Source organism: Rhinatrema bivittatum, chromosome 6 (genome assembly GCF_901001135.1).
Source record: "Rhinatrema bivittatum chromosome 6, aRhiBiv1.1, whole genome shotgun sequence".
Taxonomy (NCBI): domain Eukaryota; kingdom Metazoa; phylum Chordata; class Amphibia; order Gymnophiona; family Rhinatrematidae; genus Rhinatrema; species Rhinatrema bivittatum.
In genome coordinates this window covers 49,944,519-49,972,068 of record NC_042620.1, presented here as the reverse complement: position 1 = coordinate 49,972,068, position 27,550 = coordinate 49,944,519, and the positions used below count along the sequence as shown (strand labels likewise).

At 42.2% G+C, this 27,550-nt stretch overlaps 1 protein-coding gene across 4 annotated transcripts in view; it reads right to left on the bottom strand.

The window, feature by feature from the left end:
• The window catches only part of ACMSD (aminocarboxymuconate semialdehyde decarboxylase), a 115,347-nt gene that overhangs the window by 47,179 nt on the left and 40,618 nt on the right, over positions 1–27,550 (bottom strand). For all 4 annotated transcript variants that reach the window (XM_029605366.1, XM_029605368.1, XM_029605367.1 and 1 more), the window contains 4 exons: positions 27,045–27,094; positions 24,093–24,329; positions 22,344–22,437; positions 8,287–8,382 (listed from right to left, as the gene is read on the bottom strand). In XM_029605366.1, coding sequence (XP_029461226.1) covers positions 8,287–8,382; positions 22,344–22,437; positions 24,093–24,329; positions 27,045–27,094 — 477 coding nt within the window. The remainder of the gene's footprint in view (positions 1–8,286; positions 8,383–22,343; positions 22,438–24,092; positions 24,330–27,044; positions 27,095–27,550) is intronic.

Sequence of the window (27,550 nt, the reverse complement as noted above, 5' to 3'; positions counted from 1 at the left end):
CTCCCATGACAGAGATTCCCCAAAGACACAGAATGGGAGAAAAGCCTTTGTAAATCAGGGCCTAAGTAATTTGTTTTACGGTTTAACTGCTCTCATGGTTAGAAGACTCTTCTTCAAATCTAGCCTAACTCTTTCCAAATGCAGTTTAAGTGTGGAGAACCCTCTGGGTTCTTACTAAGAGGAATGTCCCATGGTCATAGGGGGGATAGGAATAGTATTATTACGGGTTTTAGCTCCCCCACATGGGAGACTGAAATGATGGAGTCTCAGACTATAAAACCCAGTGCCACCATTTTAGAGTGTGGATTTTGAGTTGCCCTTTTCAGGAGGCAGGATGTCTCTGTGCCTGCTCCTGTTTTTATGTTTTGGGGGAGGCGTAAATCCATGGATAAAGGTAGGGGGGGGTTTAGATAGGGCCGGGGGGGTGGGTTAGGTAGAGGAAGGGAGGGGAAGGTGAGGGGAGGACGAAAGAGAGTTCCCTCCGAGGCCGCTCCGATTTCGGAGCAGCCTCGGAGGGAACGGAGGCAGGCTGCGCGGCTCGGCACGCGCCAGCTGCCCAAAATTGGCAGCCTTGCGCGCGCCGATCCAGGATTTTAGAAGATACGCGCGGCTACGCGCGTACCTTATAAAATCCAGCGTACTTTTGTTTGCGCCTGCTGCGCAAACAAAAGTACGCGATCACGCAGTTTTTAAAAATCTACCCCTCCGTGCAGAGACTTTAACTTGGTATTTTTGGCCAGTTGGAAGGGGTGAACTGCCCAGCTAAAGGACACCTTGCCCACCTGGGGACTTTATTTTTTCCAAGCCCTGGAGGGTAGAAGTTTCCTTGGCTCTGGCGTTAGACATTCCTGCACAGACTGAGGAGATTGTAAACATAAAAGACTGGTGATGTGGATTAAGTCGTTGTACCAGACTCCTATATTTTCAATAGTAAAGACTTTAATTTGGACACTAACTCAATGGTTCCAGTTGTTTTATTGGGCACACTGGGACATACACATGCACATACCATACACATACCATACACATGCACATACCATACACATACACATGCACATACCCCTCTCCCAGGACCAAGGACATGAGGGGTCACCCTTAGCACGCGGGGACCTTGGGAGTATTCTCCCACCCCACTCGACAAAGGATCCAGGCCCTGGAAATAAGATCAGTGTTCAAGATAAGCCTGGGAAGGTCCCAGTCCTGAAGTGTAAAACAAATACTTTTATGGCCCTATCAGGTAGCAATCCACACTCAGGGATTTATTCCTTTATTTATTAAAAATATTTATATTCTGCATGTTATGAAATTCATTTCTAAGCAGATTACAAATGTTAAAACAATAAACAATAAAACATCAAATTACAAATTAACAGTGGAAATTTACAAAAAAAAAAAAATCACAAAACCAAATAAAGCAAAACAATAAAACTTATCTAGGCAAAAGCTGCCTGACTTAGTAGTGCCTTCAGCTGTTTATGGAAAACTTTTATATCATCTATTGCTCAAAGAGAATCTGGCAAAGAGAAGGACAAGAGACAAAAAAAGTTCTGCTTCAGGTTTCACTTAAACACGCCCTCTTAATAGAGGGGACATCTAATAATGAACTATTGTAAATCCTGCAATGGAATCAATCTCCATTCATTCCTTGGGAAGAAGGAGAAATGAGGAGTGGCAGCCATCTTGTGTTCACCACAACCATATCATCGGGATGTTGAAGAAAGGAATGAGGAGGTACTCTTCAGGTACCAACAGGGAAATAAGGAGAAGGAGTAAGAACTTGGTGTTGAACAACTGGATTAAATGTATGAAATCTGGCACTTTACGTTATGATATCTAAATTGGGAGTAATTATCCTACCCACCAAATTCTGGGAGGAAGCTTCAAAACTTCCTCATTGAAAGCTAGATTTTAAAAGGTGCGCGTGTCCATGTGTGCGCAAGTCCCGGCACACGCACATGGATGTGCCGATTTTATAACATGCATGCGTCACCACGCGTTCGTTATAAAATACAGATTCCTGCGCACACATGCACGCCGGATTTTAATGGCCATGCGTGCATGTGCGGGTGGGGAGGCCTCTCTTGTGCGCAACGGGGGGGGGGGGGGGGGATTTAAAAAAAAAATGTGTGGCGATGCGAATAGGGTTTTCCCAGTCCTCTCCCAGTCTGCTCCAATTAAGGAATGGACTGGGAGGGAACTTCCCTATCCCCCTAACTACCCTTCCTACCTTTTCCCCTCTCCTCTCCTCTCCTCTCCTCTCCTCCCCGACCCCTAACCCCTACCTAGCTAGCCCAATTTTTTTTAAATTTTATTCCTTACTGTGCCTTCCGAGCAGAAGTAACTTCGGTGCGCTGGCCGGCTGCAGGCATGCGCTTCCCCGGGACAGGGCCTAATGGCTACTGTCCTGGTCGGCCCCTGCCCTGCCCCTCTCCGCCCAGACCCTGCCCCCTGCCCGCCACTTCTGTGCCTACCAGGAGATACGTGTCTGTCCGGGCCGTTTCTAAAAATGTGCTCGGGGTGCACAGGCTTTATAAAATTTGGGCTTAATTGCACAGGATCAGGAGCAAGAGAAACCAATTGACTTCAATTAACAACACATATTAAGTGGAAGTGTAAAGTCACAGATTTATAAAAAGAACTAAAGCTGTAAATGGACTGTAAAGAGTAAGAACGTGTAACTGAATATTTTCATCCATTTTCCATCTTTAATCAGTAAACTTTAAGAAGGAAACCATCAGTTGCTTCCAGTGTGATTATTACTGCTGTTTACCAGAAACTGAAATGGTGAATTAACTATTGAACAATGTTCAGAGCCCAGGAAGTAATCTCACTCTCCCCCGACAAGGAATTTTGTACTTTTAGAGAGGCTTGACTTCAGGAGAAGAAAATTACAGCCGTAAGCCCATAATCTGAAGTGTGGTCTTTGGGGTCTTGTGATGGGATCCTAATCCTAGGGTTACATAAGTGATGAGAAAAGTTCTTGCCATCTTTGCTACAGATTTGCTTCAGATGAGCAGGATTTTTTTTATTTTGGTCTTAAAATTGCACTACATTTTCACTTGTAAGGTATAATCTACCCCAAATACTTTAATATTGTAAACGTGGGCTGCCTTGGCAAATGACTCTTTGTTACTAGACACGTACAAGATAAGCTGCTGCTTGTGGCAGGGCAGGTTCCAGCTCAGTCCACTGTTCCTATCCGTCATGTGAAAGGGAACCTCCGACTCAGGTGCAGTTCCAGCCTGAGGCTCTCCATCTCTTTGGGGCTCTCTCTGATCTCTGCCATCACTCACAGGAACCTGTCATCCTGGTGTTCCGTGGAGCTGCTTGACCTGTGAAAACTCCTGCCTGAATGTTTTCGCCACGGCTGTTCCCTCTCTGAAATCTCATCCTGTTCCAAAGCTTCATTTTCCATGCAGGGATATGCAAGCAGATTTTCTGCCCACGTTCTTTCTATTTACCAACTCCATCCTCTCTGGGTATAGAAAGCCTGAATGTTAGATAGCACCAGAGTGCTATGATATGGTAATGAACCTCATCATTTATAGCTCTCTAATATTTTTAATTAAGAAATACCATGCCACAGGTATTTGCTCATAGGAGCTTCAGCTTTCTTGAAGGCATGTGCCCGCAGCTTACTGACTTCAATACGATAGAAATGACCACACGGAAATGATGTAAGTCTTTTGTCATTATTTAGACCATGGGGCAAATTTTAAATGCAGCTAAAAATACATGTGTTAGGGACCAATCTGTGGACTTTTAACAGCAATGAGGCTGGGCAATTTTCAACGTGTTTTGTCCAGTATATCTGAAAATTGCCCTCTTAGTCTGAAAATATTAAAGTTTATGCAATAAATCCAAAGTGTGATGTCATCTAGTATTGAATAAGATGGTTTTTACTGGCTGGTGTCTACACATACATTCAGATGCCAGATGTGTCCTTTTGCTAAGATGCGTCTGATGCTAACTAACCACAATATTTTTAACAGTTCAGCATGGTTCTTCATTTCTGCCTATTTTATAAAAACATTTGTGCAGAAAGAGTTTTCTAAAAGGTTTTGATAGCACATTTTGAAATGGATTGTAGTATATAATTTTTTTTTATGGTCATAGCAGGGTTGGTTATTAGATGATCTCAAATTCTGGGCAGTCCCAGAGGTGTGGTTAGGTCAAGAAGAGTAACTTAGCTGGCTGGCTATCCTTGTGCACAGGGAATAACTGTTTTAAATCCAGCCAGATATGTTGCAGCCAGCTCAATTTAGGGAATTTTTCTGCCACGACTTAGCCAGCTGGGTTGCAACTGAAACTTCACTTAAATCTAACCAGCTGTAACTCAGTCGGCTACATTTAAGTTGGGTGCCTTATTGAAAATAGGCCACAGTCTGACTAAGGAAAACATTTAGCAAAAAGTTCTTCCTAGTTTTTTTTTAAAGATTTTTATCTGTATTCTCTACTGTTCCTATTTAATGATAATCAGAGTAGGAAAATGCTCGATAAGAAGAAGGCACATTGCCATGCTCCTCAGGCCGGCTGGAGCTGTGAATGCTGCCTTAGAGGATGACCTGGTCATTGCGCAACAGTGACACCTACTGTCTAGTTTGTGCCCTCATGCAGCCTTCTAGAGCAGGGCTTCCCAAACCTGTCCTGGGGACCCCACAGTCAGTTGGGTCATGGTATGCAAATGTATCTCATGCATATTCATTGTGGATATCCTGAAAACCCGACTGGCTGTGGGGTTCCCAGGATCGGTTTGGGAAGCTCTGTTCTAGAGGGAACCATGGCATGTGCTTGCCAGATGAAGGACTGTTACTGCAATGGTCGGGTTCTTGGAAAGTGGGGAAAGACCTTGAGAAGGTGTGAGTGAAACTCGTAACATGTTAGCCCAGTTAGGACAGGTTCTGACTGAGCTGGAGGGAAAAATAAAGCAAGTTGGTGCTGATTTGGATTTCCCTGGAGTGATTTTCTTTCTTCCGGAAATAAAGCTGAGCTGTCGGGCCTTCCACGTGTTCCTTTCTTAGCTCCTTCAGGCTGTTTTCTCATAGCACTGCCTTATGTTTTCTTCATAAGTGGAAGCTTCTCACCCTGTGTGGCATCTGATGTAACCCCCAGGTTTACTCTGAGCTAGAGGTTCCATTAAATTAATTAGTTTTTTAAGTAAATCCCCCACTCACTGTATATAGATTTTGGAAGTCAAAATAATAAACCCCCAAATTTTAAAGAAAATGATAATTTTTGGGAAGTCAAACACTGCAGGATGTGTGTGTGTGTGTGTGTGTGTGTATATATATATATATATATATATATATATATATATCTTACAGAAAAAATATGAACATTAAAGTCTTGCTTTAATCTTTCACCTTAAAATAGATGTAAAAACATAGTAACATAGAAAATGACAGTAGATAAACACCTAAAAGGCCTATCTAGTCTGCCCAGCAGAAATTTTATGTGCTTTTCCCAACTGCTAAACTGTTTATCTTGACTCTGTGTAATAAGCTTTAATGGTTATGAATTCCAAGCTTCAGATGTTTGCTCATTCCCTATTTTTCCATTGTATGTATTACATCTTCCTCTAATATGTGTTCCTTGAATTCAATAGACAATAACAGTAATAGTCTATGACTAAACAGATGTTAGGCTTTGGCTTGCATACCACAAAATAGAAAATTAGTAGGATTTGTTTCTTTCCCTCTACAGTGCTTTTGATGTGTCGTCATATATGAGAAATTAACTTGATATTAAAAAAAAAAACACTATACATCAACTATAAAGAAATATTTTACTTAAGTAGTGAATTAATTCATGGTCTAATGAAAATCATGTTTGAAAGAAATAAAAAAAGAAGCTATAATGTATGCTCAAACAGCAATTCCTTCTCCTCCGTTAAGTATGGTCAGATTTTAGTGAGGTGTACAGTGATCTTCTGCCTCTTGGTTAAGAAATACATAGCCACCTTTCTTAGAATTAGAACAAAAATGCTTTCAAGAATAATTTTTGTGGGTTTTAAATACAGCCTGATTCTTTCCAGTCTATAAACAAGTTAGCAGAGGTGGACCGACAAACCAAATCGGCAAACCAACAGGAAAATAAATGCAATGTCTGGCACACACTTGACTTGTCCAAAGTTTGATATGTAAAAGTACAAGTTTATTGCATTTATATAGTCGGAGAAACTCCTCCAAAACGAAATTCACAGTCCCCGGTGAATGTTAAATTGTTGAAGTCAGGATGCAGTTTCGCGGAAAATGGCTCGTGTCAGGGGACAGTGAATTTCGTTTTGGGGGAGTTTCTCTGACTATATAAATGGAATTAATTTACCCTTGTGAGCAGCAAACTTTGGACAAGTGAAGTGTGGCAGACCTTAGATTTGTCCTCTTCTTTCCAGTCTATAGCATACAATACCTCTACCTCTGCATTATCAAACGTGAGGATGACAAGAGAAGGACTGGGTTACTATCTCAACTGCATCAGAGACTTAGGGGCTCATTTATTAAACGTTTGTGTCAGGTTTACAAACATTGCACTATAGTTTTCCCCACTGAAAATAATGGTGCAACATTTAATAAATGAGCTCGTCATTTAATATCCCAAGTTCTTGAGCTGTTATTACAGTGACTGTCACCCTGCAAACCCTGAGTACACGTGGATTATGCGATTGCAGATCATGATTTTTTAAAACTTTTGCACAACCTATTTATTGCCTCATCTGCCAATCACTCTTTTCTCAGGCCTCCTGGCTACTTTTGCTTGAATAAAAGAAATGATTAGCCTGTGTTCATATCTATTCAGAAATGTCTTCACAGCCTGAGACTTACAAAAAGCATTTATTTCCTTTATAGTCCAATTGAATTATACTCAGTGTAATGCATCTTCTAAACAATGTTGAGAACATTTTATTTATGTTGAGAACATCAATACCTATAAACGACACTTGACCGACGTGCCGCAAATGCGCAGTAGAGACCAGCTCTACCGCGCATGTGCGGGCGAGCACGTCGGCCTCAGGCAGCGTCAGGGAAAACAATGGCGGCGTCGAGTGGCGGTTCGCAGCGGCGGCGGCGGTTGGCGGTTCGCGGCGGGCGGTGGCAGCAGCGAGGGAGGGAGGAGAGAGAGAGCGGGAGGGAGGGAGTGAGTTCAGGGAGGGAGAGGGGGGACTGAGTGAGAGGGAGTGAGTGGGACTGAGGGGGAGAGGGAGGGACTGAGTGAGAGGGAGGGAGTGGGACTGAGGGCAGAGGACAGAGGGAGTGGGACTGAGTGAGAGGGAGGGAGAGACTGAGTGAGAGTGAGTGGGACTGAGGGGGAGAGGGAGGGAGTGGGACTGAGGGCAGAGGACAGAGGGAGTGGGACTGAGGGGGAGAGGGTGGGAGGGAGAGGGGGGACTGAGTGAGAGGGAGGGAGAGGGGACTGAGTGGGACTAGGGAGGGAGTGGGACTGAGGGCAGAGGACAGAGGGAGTGGGACTGAGTGGGAGGGAGAGAGTGGGAGGGAGGGACTGAGTGGGAGGAGTGGGGTGGTGAAGAGTGAGGGGAGAGAGAATGAGGGGGAGGTGAGAGACAGAGGGATGTAGCCCGTTTTAACGGGCTTAACGGCTTGTTTTATTTATAAAATATTCAATAAATATAAAAACTGTAAAAAAAATAGTTCCACTTTTTCAAACCCGATGTAAAGCATTACAATTGCTTTAACCAAATGCTAAACAACTAATATGAACAAATAAACAAGATATCACCTCTAATAAGCCAGTTATGCCGAATTATTGTCTCTTAATATCTTCATAGGAAGACTATCTCTAGACAATTAATTGATTCTAAATCTCTCAATGAAATGGAGAGCTGAGTTTTCACCGCAAAAAATTATTTGGAAAGAAGAGGAAGGTTTCATACAATTTCATTATATCACTGCATCCAGCAGTGTATAGCAATTCTAATCATAAACCGACCTCCTCCAACCGTAGATTATTTTTTTTGTATTTTTTAGCATGTGTGTGTGTGTTTACAGTGAATGTTGTGAAATTAAAACTCTTTTTAAGCTATATCTCACCAAATAGGTTTTTCTATAGAATATTCTTCACAAGACGCTGAACTATTCCCAAAAACACCTACACATAATCTTTTCAAATATTAACAAGACGCCGTTATTCGGGATGACTTCCCTTTAACTTATCTGTGTGTATATTCGTTTGTCAAGTCCATATCAATGTCCCAAACAACTAATATGAGCACAAACCTTTTTTTTTTCAGCAACTTGTAAATGTTTCTTATAAATTACTCCTTCTTCTTACCTCCATGTGCAAAGCATACTTTGAGTTTAGGAAATTTTTCAAAAATTCCACCCATAATCATGGAGCATATGGCAGTGGTTGTTTCAGCCGGCATGCCTTGTAAAAACAAAACAAAACAGAAAAACAATGGCTAATATCATACTACATATGAAAAATGAAGCTTCATGCATGCTTCTGGGTTGGTGTAGCATGGAGTTGTAGTGTCTGTATTCATCCCAGAGAAAATGGGATTCTTGTCTTTCTGCTACACCAGTCCAGAACGATTGGGAAGTACCAATGCCCAAATGCCCTGGGTGGGAGGATGCTAAACCTGCTTTTAGGATGCTCGCTCCGCACACAGCATCTTCTTGTGCGAGAACAGAACATCCAATCTATAGTGTTTCGTAAACATATCCAATGATGACCAAGTAACTGCTTTACAAATACCTGCTGGAATTACAGCGTTTAATTCTGCCTATGAAGATGAATGTGCTCTTATTGCGTGGGCTCTTATGATTTCCAGAACCATTTTTCTTTTCAACATGTATGCTGAGGAAATTGTCTCTTTAAGCCATCTTGCTATTGTTGCTTTGGTTGCTGCTTCCCCTTTACAATGTCCTCCAAACTCCACAAATAACTTATCCGCTTTTTGGAATTAGTTTGTAACTTCTAAACATTTAATTAGAATTTGTCGAACATTTAAAGATTTTTCTTTCCCTTGACATTTCTTCTCTTGAGAATGCTGGAAATATAATGGATTGATTTAAATGAAAGGCTGATATAACGTTTGGTAAAAAGGGAGGTACTAGATTTATAGTTGCTGAATCTGCATTGAATTTTAAAAATGATCTATGATTAAACGTATTATGTCTAGTAGAGATGTGAGTCATTCAAGCCTAATAATGCAGTCCACTGGCGTTTTGAAGATAACCATATAAAACAATTTAAACTTATGCCTAGATACACGCACCTTGGGTATGGTTCCTTGTGTGCATTATTTGAGTACAATTCCTGTTTCCTTGGTATTATTCTATTTTACTCTTAGGGTTCTTTACATAGCTGAAGGACGTGGCAAAGGATCAGACTGCATTGCTGTATTTATTATAAGAGGCATCCTCTGCATTGTTCTGTTTTTATAATGCACAGAAAGCTGCTTGGAGAAAGTGAAAAAGCTCAGGTGAATAGCTACTTGTTGAAGGATAACAAAAAGCAGAGGGCTCTCTGAGTACTAGGTATAGGAAGAATGAGTGGTGGATGATTTTTTTTTCAATTAAATTTGTCAGTGCTGTAGCTAGCCTGAATCGAGCATTTTTCAAAATGGCCACTGCAGTCATTTCAACTGTCAAATTGGACCCCTCTTATGAACTGTATTGCTCTTAAGTGGGCTCCTTGTGTATTGATTGTACACTTCTATAATTTTTGCTTTATGTGTTCCAAAAGTGAATGTATTAAGGTGTCTCTAAATAAAGAATTAAAAAAAAGTGACTTGCTCAAATAAAACCATGCTTACGCGTGAAAGTCGATATATTTTCAAACCTCCATTGCCAAAACTTCCACCAGTTCACCCATTCCTTCTCCAAGTCATCAAGACTCCCCTAGTTCTTCACTCTGACCTCCTCCCAGTTCACCCAGACCTCTCACCCAACCAACAGTATAATAGATGAATATGATATCAATTGTGTAAGGTAATTAGCAGGTTTAAGATTACATGAATAACTTGCCATATGTGCGTGTGTCTGCCCATCTGCACCAACCATTAATTTTTTTATTTTTATTTAAAAGTGTTTGTATACCGTCTTTACAGTATTTAATCAAAACGGTTTACATAACTAAATAAAAAAACAAATGTAAATAAAGATTTAAATTTAAAAGAACATAAAGATTATCAAATTATAAAAGCTCAAAATTACAAAAATATATAATAAAAATAAAAATCTAAAACAATGAATAGTTTACATAAAAAATAAATCAATATATAATAATGTTGTGCCCTGTGTGATGGAGAAGTAGTTATGTTATTTAGTGTGTGATATATGGAAAGCAGATTGAAATAAATGTGTTTTTAGGGATTTTTTGAAGTGTTTGGAGTTGGATATGGATCTTAAAGAGTCTGGTAATGCGTTCCATAAGATTGGTCCAATGACAGAGAATGATCTTTTTCTGGTGATGTCAAGACAGGCCTGTCGTGGTGATGGGATGTCTGAGGTTTTTGTCCAGTGATCTTAGATGTCTGGTGGGTTTGTAAATCCGGAGAACGGAACATAAGGTAATTGAATTAGGAGTGTAGATGAGAGAGTGTATAATGGACAGGATCTTGAATTGTATTCTGTATTTAATTGGTAACCAATGTAATGATTGAAGTATCGGAGTGATGTGATTTTTTATGGAAGAGTTTGTTAAGATACGTGCTGCTGCGTTTTGGATCAGTTGAAGTGAGTGAAGTGTGTTATCTGGGAGACCTATATAAAGAGAATTACAGTAGTCAAGCCCCGAAAAGATGAGTGATTGAAGTATAGTCCGAAAATTGTGAAAGAAAAGTAGAGGACGAAGCCGTTTCAAGAGTTGAAGCTTATAAAATGAATTTCTGGTAATTATGGATATGTGTTGTTTTAATGAAAGATCTGAATCTTTACAATCCCTACCACATCCTCAGAAATCATCTGTATTTATCCCATGCTTTTTTGAATTCAGATATTGCCCTTGTCTTTACCATGGTGAGACTGTTCCATTTGTCTACTACCCTCTCTGAAAGGAAATTTTTCCTTAGATCACTCCTGAATGTACCCCCTTTCAGACTCATCCCATGACCTTTCATTCTAGAGCTTCCTTTCTGTTGAAAGAAGCCTGATACCAGTACATGAAAACCTTGGAGATATTTAAATGTCTCTGTCATTATTTCCCCTATTCCACCTTTCCTCCAGGATATTCATATTTAGATCTTTACATTTGTCCCCATATGCTTTAGGATGAAGACCACTGACCATTTTAATAGCCACCCTCTGGACTGACTCCAACTGGATTATATCCTTTCGAAGGTGCAGTCTCCAGAATTGTGTATAGTATTCTAAATTAGGTCTCACCAGAGACTTATACAGGGGTAATATCACCTCTTTTTTTCTGCCGACTATTCCTTTCTATGCAGCCAAGCATCTTTTTGCCTTTTGCTGTCATCTTATCTATCTGTTTGACCACCTTAAGATCATTATATCATCACCTCCAGATCTTGCTATAATTGCATGCTTAGAAGAATATCTCCCCTTTCTGCTGTACTGCTCCCTTGGGCTTTTGCAACCCAAATGCATGACTTTGCATTTTTTTAGCATTAAATCTTAGCTGCCAGACTATAGACCATTCCTCAAGCTTTGCTAGATCCCTTTTCATGTTTTCCACACCTTCCTGGTTGTCTACCCTGTTGCAGATTTTGGTATCATATGCTAAAAGGCAAACATTTCCCAACAATCCTTCTACAATGTTTATTCTGAAAATGTTGAAAAGAACTGGCCTAAGGACCAATCTTTGCAGCTCACCACTAGTAACACCTCTCCTCAGAGTGAACACATTTAACTACTAACCCTTTGTCACCTCCCACTCAACTTGCTTCTAATGCAATAAGTCACTTCAGGACCTATACCTAGGGCACTCAATTTATTTATAATTCACCTATGCAAGAACCGTGTCAAAGAGTTTACAGAAATTCAAGTATGCTACATTTAGTTCTCTCCTCTAATCCAACTCTCTGATCATGCAACCAAAGAAACTGATGAGATTCATCTGACAAGATCTATTTCTTGTAAAATCAAGCTGCCTCGGATCTTGTAATCCACTGGATTCCAGAAACTGCAATGTCCTCTGTTTTCCATTAATTTGCTCACCACCAAGATCAGACTGTGATATTGTGAGGTCCCGCTTTCAGTCCATAATACAGCAAGACACACAGAGCCATAGAGCCATACTCAAGAAAAGGAAACTGAGAGTGAGGCTCCAGCAAAAGGGTCCAGGAGAATCTAAAGCATTGAGGCTGTATCTAGGTTAGGAGCGGGCTGAGGGTGGAGGTCCTGGTCACCTAGGAAACCCACCTGCAACAGCAGGCAGGGAATTAGGACCTGACCAATCCTGGGATAATCCCTTCCATGAAACCAAGGCTTATAAATCCCTTTAGCAGCAGGCCAAGCTCTCCATAGAGAAGATAGAGGTGGACCTGACACCAGCGGAGAACTACACAGAAGAGAACTATGAGTTGGACATTGACTAAGGTCAGTCTTGTGATAAACTGGACTGATGGGGAATTGGAGTAATCCCAAGACAAGTTGTTATATAACCCCAGGCATAAGAGGTTGAGTTTTGCTTTCTTTTGTATTCCCTTGTTATGCTGGGGTTGTAGCAAAGCTGTTATACAGCCTCGGGCTGGTAAGAACAACTCATGGGGGAGAGAGGGGAGAGAGTTGTTCTGGGCACCTTCCCAGTACTAGAAGTTTATAAGGTGACCCTGCACTGGGCCTTTTTCCCCATCCTGTGTTTGTTGGTGTGCATTTTGAAGTGGTCAAATACTCCTGTGGGAGTGGGAGAGGAACCGGATTATCCCTTTTACCCAGGAGGGGACCGTGGGATCTGGTGACCACACAGAAGCTGGTTCAGCCTTTTGTGGTCTTCCTGTTTTTCTTCTTTGGGGAGCGGGCTTAGAGCTTCCTCGTTTCACACCAGTGACTGCTGGGCTACTGACCCAGGATGTTCGGTCAGGATGAATTGGGATGCTGCTGGAGGCTCAGAGACTCCAGTAGCATCAGTTGATCGACACTTTTACTCTCTGGAGCTCTTTCTGACCCAGACTAAGCAGCCTGTAGTTCCCGGCCTCCTTCTTACTGCCAGTTTTGTGAAGAAGAATCACATCTGCCTGTCTCCAGTCCTTTGGAACTTCTCCCGACTGGAAAGAAGCATTGAAAAGGTCAGACAGCGGAGCTGCCAGAACTTCCTTAAGTTCCCTTCATACCCTTGGATGTATCTTATCTGGCCCCATCGCTTGATCTACTTTGTGTAGCTGGCGCCTCATGATCACACTTTTCTGAAAATCAGTTGAGGTTTACCACACTTCCAATCCTATTTGTCTCAGCTGTACGCTAGCACCATGTATTTAAATAACGAGTCCCCTTTAACTATAGAGAAGATAATATACAATGGTTTCAAAATGGAATGCTACCACCAGCAAATCAACAGTGAGCGTGAGTGAGCATTGTGTTCATTAGGCAAAAAATGCAAAAAAAACAATTTCTCCAAATCAATTACAACGAAGTCATTAAAATCCTTTTAATTTCAATTTTCTAAAAGCAGTATATATTCTATTACCAATACAATTGTCCTTGCTGCCTTTACTTTTAGATGCCCTCACCTTCAGTGTGCCAGTTGCTAGGAAACAAAAGAAAATGCTTCTTTACTGGTAGGGTGAAGGATGCCCGGAGTAGCTTCCTAGCAAAGGTAATAAAGGAATGCAGCCATAAAACAAGCTTTTTATAACTGGAAAGTTTGCTTTATGGCTTGTAAAATGATAGGGTGAGTGCTGGCCCTGAGGCTGGGAGCCAGCGCAGCAGGCGAGCCTGGGGATTGCTCCTGCTCCTTTCTTCACAGAAGACCCTCATGGAAAGGCATGAGTGGGGGCTAGGGACACCCCAGCCCACAGCTCATTTGTGTCATGGGGATGGAGACCCTACTCTATTGCAGGAATGAGGGGAGGTGGGGAAATGGAGAGACCTGGGGAGGCCTTGGCTCAGTTAAGGCAGCTGGGGGAGGGGGGCTGGCGAGGCCCCATTTTGGCTTCTTTTTTGTTTCATTATTTTTTTTTTAATTAAATGTTTATTCCAGTTTGGAAAATAAACCAAACTGAAATAAATATTAAATGAACAGAAAAATACCCCAATCCCAAAACAAACAAACAAAAAAAACAAAAAACAAACCAAAATGACATTTTTTTTGCCTGAATATTCCTGCTTGCTATTACTGAGACTGTGGTTTTAGTACTAATACACTTCATTTTTCTGTACTGATTGATGCACTAAGTATTAAAAATGAATTTTAAAAGGCTAATGCGAGCCGAAATTAGGGGATATGCGACTATGTCGGTCTGGTGTGTTCCGAGCGGATTTTAAAAGCCATCCATATATTTATTTATTATTTATTTATTTATTTAACATTTTTATATACCGGGCTTCATGCAAAATTTGCATATCAGCTCGGTTTACATTGCAACTGAAAAAGACATGCATGAAGAGTGCAAGTTACATAGAACAGGGTCTTAAAAACTTGGAACAGAATACATGGGTAAAATAGCTTATAATAGATGAAGGAGAAACTGAAAATTATCTTAATTGTAAAGTGTTATGTTTCAGGCTTGATTGAGAGTCTTTGGATAGATTATTTGCTAGTGCGTGGACGTTGATGTGACTTATTATCATGATCAGAATGCTTGTTCGAAAAGCTAGGTTTTTAGTCTCTTTTTGAAGTTGATTGGGCAATGTTCTGACCGGAGAAAAGAAGGTAGCGAGTTCCAGATTGATGGACCTGCTGAAGACAAGGCACGTTTGCTTAGCGAAGTTTTGACATGTGTTGTTTGGAGAGTGTTTTTGTAAGCTGTTCTCGTTGGTCTGGTTGGTAGATGAAGTAGATGAAGAAAGTTGAGTTCAAGAGGATTGCCCTTGTGTATGGTTTTTTGAATGATTGTTAATGTTTTGTATAATATTCTGTACTTAATTGGGAGCCAATGTAAGTCCCTCAAAATGGGGGTAATATGATCTCTCCTGTTGGTCTTGGTCAGTATCCTGGCTGCGGTGTTCTGCAGCATTTGAAGGGGTTTAAGGGTATTAGCTGGAATGCTGATTAGCAAAGAATTGCAATAATCGATTTTCGAGAAAATGATTGCTTGGAGTACTGATCTGTAGTCTTGGAAGTGCAGTAGTGGTCTGAGGCGTTTAAGGACTTGTAATTTATAAAAGCCCTCCTTAGCAGTGTTATTTACGAATCTCTTTAGGTTTAGTTGATCGTCCATGATGACTCCTAGGTTTCTCACTTGTGCAGAAAAGGAAGGTTGATTTATTTGGTTTACGTTTGGCCTTGCATAGTTATTGTCTTGAGCGATAAGGAGAATTTCCGTTTTATTGGAATTGAGTATTAGATTAAGGCTTGAGAGCAAGTTGTTAATGGACAACAGGCAGGAGTTCCAGAATTCTAGTGTTTTTTGAAGAGATTCTTTAATTGGTATAAGAATTTGTACGTCGTCTGCGTAAATGAAATGTTTAAGATTGAGTTTGGATAGAAGCTGGCATAACGGTAAAAGGTATATGTTAAAAAGAGTCGGAGATAATGAAGAACCTTGAGGGACTCCCATAGAGGAATCGACGGGGTGTGATTCATTGTTGTTGATTCTAACTTTGTAAAATCTGTTTTGTAGAAATGACTTAAACCAGTTTAGTGCGGTATCTTTGATTCCAATGTCTGTCAGACGTTCCAAGAGTAGGGAGTGATTCACCGTGTCGAATGCGGCTGATAGATTGAGGAGTATGAGTAAGCAGGATTGTTTTTTATCAAGATTCAGGAGTATTGTGTCAGTTAAAGAGATTAAGAGAGTTTCAGTGCTCCGTTCTTTTCGAAAACCATATTGAGATGGTGCTAGAATATTGTTGTCGTTAAGGTATTCCGTAAGTTGTCTGTTTACTATCTTTTCCAGGATTTTAGAGATGAATGGGAGATTCGCAATGGGTCTGAAATTGGCTGGATCGTCTGGGGAAAGGTTAGGTTTTTTTAGGAGTGGTTTGAGTATTGCAAGTTTTAGCGGGTCTGGAACATATCCTTGAATTAATGAACAATTGATAATGTCTGCGATGGCTTTGGCAACTGTTTTGGGGATAGCTATAAGTAAATTAGACGGGATCGCATCTGTGGGGTGTGAGTAGGGTTTAAGTTTTTTTAGGACTGTTTCGATCTCTAAGGAGGATATAAGATCAAATTTATTCAGAGTTGAGTTCTGTTGGGGGTGAATTGAGTAGAGAGTGGTCACATGTGAACATTTGTTGTCTTTTAAAGGTGATATAAGGTCTGTGATTTTTTTCTTGAAGTATGTTGCTAGTTCAGTGGCTTTTTTGGCAGCTTGATCGTCTGGGATGGATGGGGGGGAGGGTTTAGTGAGCGACGAGACAAGAGAGAAAAGAGCTTTGGGATCGAAGGTGAAGTGGTGAATTTTCTGGGCGTAGAAATCCCTTTTAGTTTGTAGAATGGCTGTCCGGTAGCGGTGCATGAGCGACTTGTATGTGTCCCTGTTAGATTGTGATGGGTTTTTTCGCCATAAAAGTTCTTTACTTCTCAGTTCTTGCTTAAGGGTTTTCAGTTGTGGGGAGTACCAGGGTTTTCTGTTGTTCTGGTTGGTAGTAGAACTTTTTGTGATTAAAGGGCAAGTAAGGTCTGCAATGTTCTTTGTTATCTTGAACCATGAGGATGTGGCTGAGTCTGCGTCAGTGAGGTCAAGTTTGTTTAATGCTGAGGATAGGTGAGTGTTGATGGTGTCAGGGTTGCATAGTTTCCTGTATTGAATCGGGGATCTTTGAGTGGTTTTGAGGGAGGGTTGGAAGTTCTTCAAAGTAATTGAAATCATCTTATGGTCTGACCAGGGTACCGGTGAGTAGATCATGGAGAAAGCTGGGGTGATATATTCGTTAATGAAGATTAAGTCCAGGGTGTGACCCGCTCTGTGTGTTGGTTCTTTGATGATTTGGTTGAAGCCCATATATTTAAGTGTGTTAATAAATGTTGCACAGCTGGAAGATTGTGGTGATTGGTCCACGTGGAGGTTAAAATCTCCCATTATTATGGCAGGGGCGTCTGTGTTAATGTGTTTGGCTATGAGTTCAATTATAGGGGATGGATCTGATTCAAGGCTTCCAGGGGGGGCATATGTTAGGCAAATTTGTAGGTGTTTGGATTTGAAGATAGCTACTTCGAGTGATGTTGATGAGTTAGATGTCTGAAGGGAAAGGCATAATTCTTTTTTGGCTGCTAAAAGCAGTCTGCCACCTCTTTTGTTAGGTCTGGGTATGGAGAATATATCATAGTCTTGTGTGGGGAGTTGGTTAATTAATGCAGTATCCTGAGGTTTCAGCCAAGACTCGGTGATAGCGCAGCAGTCCGGTTTGGCTTCTGATAGGTAGTCGTGTAGAAGGTGGGATTTTTTTTGAGATGGATTGTGCATTGATTAATGTTAAGGAGAACAGAGTGAGGCCCAGAAGTTGGTTGAGGGGTGATGTCATGATTGGAATATATCTCTTTTGCGAGACGTGTGGTGTGTTGAGAGGGATTGCGAAGATTCTCCTTCGGTTGTAGATGATTGGGATATCGTGTGTGTGCATGAGTGATGATGTATAGTAGTTATAAGGATGAATGCTGTGGAGGTTAGTATGGAGGACTATCAGAATGGTTGAGTGCTCTGAGCTAAGTAGACCCTTAGAGCCTTATCTTGAAGACTTCTGTACTACTGTCCGTTTGTAGGTAATAGTCTGAGTGGAAGTGAGTGCAAGTTTTTACTCACTGTGTACGATTATGGGAAGGTTGCAAGGGCTGGCCGTCTGTGAGCGGTTCTCGGTCTGATTGCAGGGATCTATGAGGAGTGAGGGTTCAGAACTTATTAATGTGGGCTCCGGGTCTGCTCGACGGGATTGCTCGAAGGGGCGCACAAAGGGGCCTGCCCCTTTGACGCGCTCCTTTGGTGTGCGTCGCCGGCGCACGGCGCCTGAAGATCGCAGGATTTAAAGGTCCCTCTCCCTGGGCAGCGATTGGTACGTCTGCGATGTGGGAGGGCTGGAGGACCGATCAGCGAGACGGTGCGGCGGTGGATCAGCGGCGGAGAAGACGGACTTGCTGCGTGGTCTGCGTCCGGGCTCGCCGAGGGCAAGGGGAATTCTCAGGCCTTACCCCGGCGGGTCAGGGCGCTGACCGCGCAGGCCTCCCTTCTGTGCTGTGGGCGATGTCGGAGCTGAGACGGACGAGACGCCGAAGAGGAATGGCGCCTGAAGATCGCAGGATTTAAAGGTCCCTCTCCCCGGGCAGCGATTGGTCCGTCTGCGATGTGGGAGGGCTGGAGGACCGATCAGCGAGACGGTGCGGCGGTGGATCAGCGGCGGAGAAGACGGACTTGCCGCGTGGTCTGCGTCCGGGCTCGCCGAGGGCAAGGGGAATTCTCAGGCCTTACCCCGGCGGGTCAGGGCGCCGACCGTGCAGGCCTCCCTTCTGTGCTGTGGGCGATGTCGGAGCTGAGAGGACGAGACGCCGAAGAGGAATGGCGCCTGAAGATCGCAGGATTTAAAGGTCCCTCTCCCCGGGCAGCGATTGGTCCGTCTGCGATGTGGGAGGGCTGGAGGACCGATCAGCGAGACGGTGCGGCGGTGGATCAGCGGCGGAGAAGACGGACTTGCCGCGTGGTCTGCGTCCGGGCTCGCCGAGGGCAAGGGGAATTCTCAGGCCTTACCCCGGCGGGTCAGGGCGCAGACCGCGCAGGCCTCCCTTCTGTGCTGTGGGCGATGTCGGAGCTGAGACGGACGAGACGCCGAAGAGGAATGGCGCCTGAAGATCGCAGGATTTAAAGGTCCCTCTCCCCGGGCAGCGATTGGTCCGTCTGCGATATACACACGTACTTACCACTATGAACCCAAAGGAAAAGTTAAAAAAGGGGCGGGGAATGGGCAATTCTGGATTTAAACTTGAAATTTGCATGTAAATACTTACGCGGGGTCCCCTGCCACGTAACTTTATCTCTGCTATGGATGATGTGTAACTTATAAAACAAAAAATCTACACAGATCAGCACGGTTTTAAGGGGGAAAGGAAGAATATTAAACGGGGGGGGGGGGGGTGTCTGGAAGTCCTATTGCCTACCTGGGTGAACTGGAAAGGAACTGGGGAAACTGGCAATGGCATTGGCATGAGTGTCTCTTAAAATCCCCCCACTTATGCTTTAGAAGCGGTGTTTGCACGCATAGGCACACGTCTACTTAAAATTGCAAGCACATGTGTGTACGGTTAGGTTATTTTACAACTTGCATGTATATACACACGTATGTTATAAAATGGCTGCGTGCCTGAGTGCTGGCTGACAAATATGTGCACATGTGCACCCATGTACCAGTTTAAATGTTACTGTCCCTATGTACGGGCTTTGTTATTGTTTCAATCAAGTTACCAGTAAAGGATTTTTTTTTTTTTTGAACAGCTGCAATGTGATGTGTTTATTGCTTACTGGACTGGTTATAGAAGAACTCCAGGTGAGAAATTCCCTTAAAGGCCCTGAAAGATTGATTCTCTTTTCACTGTGCGGGAGGAAACTAGGAGCATGGGTACTGCTCTGGCCCATGATCTCCCCAGTGAGCCCCCTGCGATCCAGGACAAGTTGGGGGCAGGGGGCTAACAATATATTTTGTAGATGAGCAGCAGCAATAAGCAAATTTGTCTTCAGTTTGATTTGAATGGCCTAAACTCCTCAAAAAAATATAGTCCTACTATCTTATTAAATTTCAATGTTGATATTTAGTAGTTATTCTGTATTTGGTGTATATGTTTCTCACATCAATGCTGGCACGTCTCATTTAAGATTTAAATCAAAATTACTGCTAAATTATCCATAAATTGCATATCAAAATCTGTAGAATCCATGGGTAGACTGTAAAACTACATATGATGCCCTTAATTCCAGTACCGCAAAATTAGGCTGCAACTCGGCAAGCATCAGAACCGCTGTAGAGGTTTAACATTTCAACTACAGACTTTCAAAAACCTGGCTGAGGAATCTACCTTCTGACTACCACAGTAAAAAGGCAGCCTGGTCAGAGAATTGTTATAAATTGTAGGGGCTAGAACTCTGGAAAGATGGCATAGCAGCACATCTGTAAAATAATGCTTCTCTTGTAAAACTGTAGAAAGATGACTCTATAATAGTGGGATAGGGGATATTCCTACTATAATAATCCTGTCCAGGTTTATACATTTTAGCTCTGAGATGTAAACATTATGGGGTACATTTTCAAAAACAGCGCACGCGCGTACTTTTGTTCATGCACCACGCTCGAACAAAAGTACGCTGGATTTTGTAAGATATGCGCGTAGCCGCGCGTATCTTATAAAATCCAGGGTCGGCGCGCTACCTGTTCCCTCCGAGGCTGCTCCGAAATCGGAGCGGCCTCGGAGGGAACTTTCCTTCCGCCTCTCCTCACCTTCCTTTCCCTTCCCCTACCTAACCCACCCCCTGGCCCTATCTAAACCCCTCCCACCTTTGTCGGCAGATTTACGCCTACCCGAGGCAGGTGTAAATCTGTGCACGCCAGCGGGCTGCTCACCCGACCCAGGGACTGGTCCGGAGGCCTCGGCCACACCCCCGGGCCGGCGCCACGCCCGGACCCGCCCTGCCCCTGACCCGCCCATGGACACGCCCCCTCCCGCCCCTTTTACGAAGCCCCGGGACTTACGCGCATCCTGGGGCTATGCGCGCGCCAGCGGCCTATGCAGAATAGGCGCGCCGGCGCGCGAGTGCCCTGCGCACGTGAATCTGGCCGGATTTACGCGCGCAGGGCTTTTAAAATCCGGCCCTATGACGGTAACTTTCAAACCGGAGCGCGCGGGCGTACACTTGCATGCATCAGCCCACGCCCAAGGACATCTGTTTTAGAACTTGTGCGTATGTATGCGCGCATGTTAGAAAGCAGCCTGGCCGCTCGCACATGTGCACCAAATTTTAAGTGGGTGCGCAAATCCCGTTTCTACTGCGTAAATTGTAGGACTTTAAAAGGGGCGCGTGTCGATATTATTCCCAATTTTACTATTTTGCCTCCAGTCTGTCCAGTTAACAGAATGGTCCTCCAATCCCCCCTAGTCTAATAGCCTTCACTCTCCCCCCCCCCCCCCCCATTAGCCCCCCACCTTTCAAACCCCGCAGATCTGCCTAGTTTTCTTTAAATTTTAACTTGCACGGCATCCATAGCAGACGTAAAGTTACACGGAGGGGGCTTTGGTGTGCATTGGGTTACGTGTGTATTTACGTGAAGATCTCAGGTACATGCCTCACCCACGCTCTGTCCCTTTTTGAAATCTTTCTAGATGTGCGCGCTGCATGAGATATGGGCGTATGTTGCTGGCTTTTAAATTCCACTTGGCGTGCACAAGCCCAACTTATTCGTGCATCCTCTGATTGATGCACACATTGGGCTTTTAAAATTCACCTTAATAGTTACAATTTTTTTACCATTATAAAACAACTTTCAAGGCTCTGCGCTGGGGAACTCCATCGTATCTTTCTAGCCTGGTCATTTCTTACAAGCCATTGTGCTCCTTTCAGCAAGAATTGCTTATTTTATCTTCTCCAAGAGAAATTAAGTTAGACAATACTAGAGATGTCAGTTTTTCTTATCTTGCCTCTAGCCTTTGGTATTCTCTTCCTTTGGATCTACATTTGGAGAAAAATTATTTGAAATTTAGAAAAACCCTGAAGACTATTCTTTTCTTGCAAGCTTTTCCATCCAGCTAATTAAAAAATTTTTTTGTTTTATCCTTTTCTATATATTATGTATTTAATGATTTATTGGGATTAATTATTGCATAGGATTATGATTGTTTGATTTATTTTCTTTTTATTGTATCTTAATTTTTAATTCATTTTATTTCTGCTTTTAGTTTAATGTATGAATTGTTTGGTCTTAATCAAATGATGTATGATTATTATTCTAGTTTACTCATTTTATTGATGCATTAGTTATCTGCATTTGAAATGTTTTTTTATTCCGTTTTTGGTTTTTTTTGTACATCACTTAAGCTACAGTTGTAAGATAGACAATCGATCAAATTGTATAAATAAACTAAACTAAACTAAAATTTTCCTGTTTCAAAACATTATGTCACTGTATGCCATGCACAAAAGCCATTTGATCTCTGAACTCTGGAATAAGTGATGTTTCAGGGAGTCTCCTTCTTAGTCTTGGATCTATCATGTTGGCACAATGTTTTACTGCCTATAGTTTAAGATTTATAACAATATTTCAGTTATAAAACTGTTTTATACTAACCTACTAACCAGGGAAGCCAGTATTTGGACATCCTCCTATCTGTTTGCATGTCCCAAGGATGCACAAAGATTGAACAGTTTAATTCTTCAGCAGCCTATCATGGAAAAAAAATATACAGGTATTATCTGCACATGCCAACCAACTGCAAAAATGCCAGTTTGCACAAATGTCAATGCTACTATATATATAACATTTTGAAAGCGTGTTTGTAAAACAATCCACAAATAAATGGAAAGACTAAAAGACAATATAAAAAAGAAATTGAGCTAATTAACTGGCAAAGATAAAATTGATGGAGCTAGGGTGTAGGGGCAGCCAAGTCTAAGGAGCACAATGGAGGAGGTTTGCTCAGGTCTGGGGAAGGAAGGAGCAAAAATGCTATCCACTACTGTTCCTAAGTCCATCAACTAACAAGCTGAGCAGAAGATACAGCTGAGAGGAAGCACCCACCTACTCTAAGACCAGCCAGGATTCCTAGAAGCACCCAGGCATGTCATCTGATGGGTAACATAAGATCTGTCATACAGGATCAGACCAAAGGTCCATCAAGCTCAGTATCCTATTTCTAACAGTGGCCAATCCATGTCTCAAGTACCTAGCAGGATCCCAAAAGGTTGATAGATTCTATGCTGCTTAACCCAGAGATAAACAATGGATTTCCCCAAGTCCAATAATGGTTCATGGACTTCCAAGAACTTGTCTAAACCTTTTTTAAACCCAGCTACACTAACAGCTTTCACCACATCCTCCAGCAACGAATTCCAGAGTTTATTCTTGCATGGAGTAAAAAAAATATTTTCTCTTATTTGTACTTTTTGAAAAAGTAAACAATTGATTTGCGTTTGCCCATTCCACTCCACTCATTATTTTATAGACCTCTATCATATGTTCCCTCAGCTGTTTCTTTTCCATGCTGAAGAGCCTTAACCTCTTTAGCCTTTCCTCATAGGAGAATCATACCATCCTCTTTATCATTTTGATTGCCCTTCTCTGTACCTTTTCTAATTCTGCTATATCTTTTTTGAGATGTGGTGACCAGAACTGCACACAATACTCAAGTTGAAGTCGCACCATGGAATGATACATAGGCATTATGATATTTTTGTTTTATTCTCCATTCCTTTCCTAATAATTCCTAGCGTTCTATTTGCTATCTTCACCACCGCCACACATTGAGCAAAGGATTTCAACATATCCAAGATGACACTTTGATCCTTTTCCTGGGTTGTGACTCCCAATATGGAACCTTGTATTGTGAAGCTATAATTTAGATTGTTCTTCTTTACATGCATGACTTTGCACTTGTCCACATTAAATGGCAGCTGCCGTTTGGATGCCCAGTTTCCCAATCTCGCAAGGCCCTCTTTCAATTTCTCAGAGTCCTCTTGTGATTTAACAACCTTGAATAATTTTGTGTCATCTGCAAATTTGGTACCTCATTTGTTCATATCTCTAGATCATTTAATAATTAGTAAATATGTTAAAAAGCAGTGGTCCCAGTACAAACCATTCTGTTTTCAATCTTTTAACCAATACTTAATCCACAATAGAACGTTGCTTCCTATCCCATGACCTTTTAATTGTCTCAAGAGTCTTTCATGAGGTACTTTGTTAAACGCTTCCTGAAAATCCAGATACACTATAGCCTTAATTTTAAAAAGGCCTGCAGGCACAAAAATCGGGTCTTTGGTTGAGCTAGAATAAGATAGACTATAATATTTCATTAAATAAGCAGAAATGTTTCCTTACTGCATAGAAAGGGTAGATTTCTGGAGCATTCAGGTCCCATTCATTAATATGTGATCCTATCTGTACGCCAGGAAAACCCAGCTCCTTCACACAGCGATGCATTTCTTCAACAGCCAGGTCTGGGGCCTGCATGGGCAATGTGCCCAGGCCTATAAACCTTTTAGAGTACTGCTGTACTGTAGATGCCAGGTCATCATTTAAAATATGGCACAGGTCCAGAGTATCCTGAGGTTTTGCCTAATACATTTAAAAGGAATATTTTAGTTGGTCAGATCATTTATACATCTATCTATCTATCTCTATATATCTAAATCTCTATACATATACACACAAACATATATATATTGTATATATATTTTTTTATTTAAAGCTTATATATATATATATATATATATTTGGCAAAGAATATTAAAACTATTCAAAAAAACAATTAAAAAAAGAAAATTGGCACAATAACATACACATATATTTATCAATTGCCCTAGTCAATCACTCCTCATTCACACCGCTTCTAAACTCTCTGTATTGTTATGCATTTATAACATATATAGATATCGACATAAAACATTGTCAAAATATACACAAAGTGCTTGTAATGAAACAATGACACACTTGCAATTGATATTCTTTTTGATTGCCTAATAAAGTTTGCAACATTAATCATCTTTCAAATCATTTAAAACATTAGTGGTGTTACCCTATTTTAGGGTTCTCTGACATGTATAATTGCCCTCTGTGGGTGGTTTACCCTTTAGTGGAATGGCAATTGTGAGCTTAATAGGTCATCCTGCCAGCAGTGTAAGTCCGAGGTCTCCATCCAGATCCTACTCATTGGAGTGGGCCACTCCAATCTAACAAAACTCCTAGGCCTATGTGACACAGGCGGAGTCAGAAATCAGCCTTAGCCCAGGGCTGGAGAAGCAGCTGACTCTCCTTGTGTAGGGCATCTGAGGGCCTTATCCCTTTCACAGGGATGGTCTGGGAAGTAAGGAGAGGATTCTAAGCACTGGAGTCCTAGGGGAGTGGAGGGGAAGGAATTGAGGAGAGGAGCTCCTGGAAGTTCAGAAGATTGGAGCATAAAGAGGGCCCCAAAGTGCTGAGGGCCAGATTTTAAAAGCTCTACGCGCGTAAATCCAGTGGATTTACGCGTATAGAGTGGTTTACGCGCACCGGGCCTATTTTATAAAGGCTCGACGACGCGCGTAAAGCACCGGGACACGTCTAAGTCCCGGGGCTTTACTAAAGGGGCGGTCCGGGGGCGGGGCCAGAGGCCTCCGACACGGTGGCTATTTGCTGCTGTTGGAGGATCACATGCTGGCAGGCTGACGGCGCGCACAACCTGCGCCTGCCTCCAGGCAGGTGCAAAAGGTATGATAAGAATTTGGGGGAGGGGGGAAGAATAGGGCTGGGGGGGGAAAGGTTAGGGGAAGGGGTGGGAAGCTTAGGTTAGGGGGAACAGGGGAAGGCAGCGCGGCTCGGCGTGCGCAAGGTGCTCAATTGTGCACCCCCTTGCACGTGCTGACCCCCGATTTTATAACAAGCTCGCGCCTGTGCGCGCATGTTATACATTCGGGCATACATGTACGCCCGCGTGCAGGTCTTACACTCATCCTCGGGGTAGATTTTATTAGGAGGTATCAGAGGAAAGACAACCTGCCTGGGAAAATCTGCCAGAGTCAAATGGGAACCCTAAGGAGAAGAGGATTTCCTTGGAGAATTAGTGGACTTGTATATTGGGAGGTACCAGAGGAAGGGCAGCCTGCCTGGGAAAGTGCATTAAAGGCAGAGACTGGTTCAGGTACAATCATCCCGAGACTCCAAGGAGAGAGAAAGAGAGAGAGAGAAGGACTTTGGAGAAAAGATTGCAGCTAAGAGACAGGCATTGGGAGGGCTCAGGGTGGAAGGGGTATCTGTCCAAAAGAACTGGCTTGTTTTGGGGAAGAGGTAAGAAGAAGAGAAAGATTGTGCTCATTTTTTGTAATTTTTTTCTGCAGTGGTTTGCTGCTGTTGTGCACTGCCCTAAGTGTACCTGTTGCTGGTCTTTGTGTTTTCCCTGCCATCAGTCAGGGAAGATTTTTTATTTTGAACAACAGAGCTGGTGTGGATATGGTCTTTGCGGCGTGCTGGACTGGTGCGCAGGAAGAGCCCCATGGGTACAAAACCCCAAGAGCCTTGAAAAGGGTGAACTCCCCCCCTCCCCCCCTCTGTGTGGGAACCCCAGGAGGTCACGGGGCCTTGCATAGTCCATGGTCTTGCCCATGTGCCCCCATGCCCAGGACCAGAGTAGGATGGGGGCTTTCTCTCTATATAAAAGCTCTAATATATTTTATAATTATAATCACAGTAATAACTTAGTAAACAGTATGCACTTTTTATTTAAAAAATGAGAAATTATAAGAAATTAAATATATTTAGACCCAAAGGATAGACAGACAATTAAGACTAAAAGAGGAAGAAATAAAATAATTAAACAGAGATGATACTTTGAAGGATCAGGTCAGAGAAAGGCAAATATTAGGGCATCTGTTTCTGAACCCAGAAATGGCCTTTTAAGTGTATACATCTCTACCAGTAAATGAACTTTAAAAAGCTATACTGTACATATAAATTTATATATATATATATATATATATATATATATATATATAAAATCATTTTGTTACTTTTGTTTACTCTTCGATAAGTGTAAGCATAAAATTTACTTTTCTCTCTGTAAAATGAGATTGAAAAGGCATTGCAAATCATCATTTGTGCGTGTGCTGGTGTTTGTTTTTTTTCCCCAACAGTGTTAAGTTTAGTTACTGCGGCGATGCTTCCTTACTGTAGAAAAGCAGGAATACTTACAGACAGCATGCAGCTTACCCACAGAGGGAAAACCCCGGTAAAGAAAGCAACGCCAAACGGCTAGGCCCGACCTGGGGTAACTTCAAATGAGGCGTGCTTGTAACTTACCCAGTAACTAAACATTACAGGTACGGTAGAAAGTGCTTGAACTGTTACTCCTGTGAGAAGAAAAAAAAATATACAGTAGACAACTGAAGTTCCTTCCCCCCAAAGCTCTCATTATCTGGAAAAAAAAAATCATGGACTTTGGCCTGTGTTCTGTTATCTTGGGGAAACTTCTATTGTTCAAAAATCGGTTCTTCTTCACTTGTTCTGTTATCCAGGTAAAATTCCCATGAGCCAAAATTCTTTTATTAGAAAAACCTCTATCTGGAAAAAAAAAATCCAGGGCTGGCCCCAACCATTCTGGACAACAAGGTACTGTACTGTAAGTCATTTGCAATGTGAATATTTATTTGTCAGTTCTTAGATTGTGTTACATCTAAAGCAACAAGATGAGCTATCGAAATGCAAGAAAATTGAAGCGACTGGTTTTACTGGTACGTTTTACTTCAAGCAACTCAAAGAAGCAATTTTACCTCAGCTCAGAAACAACCAAGGGCCAGAGCCCTGAG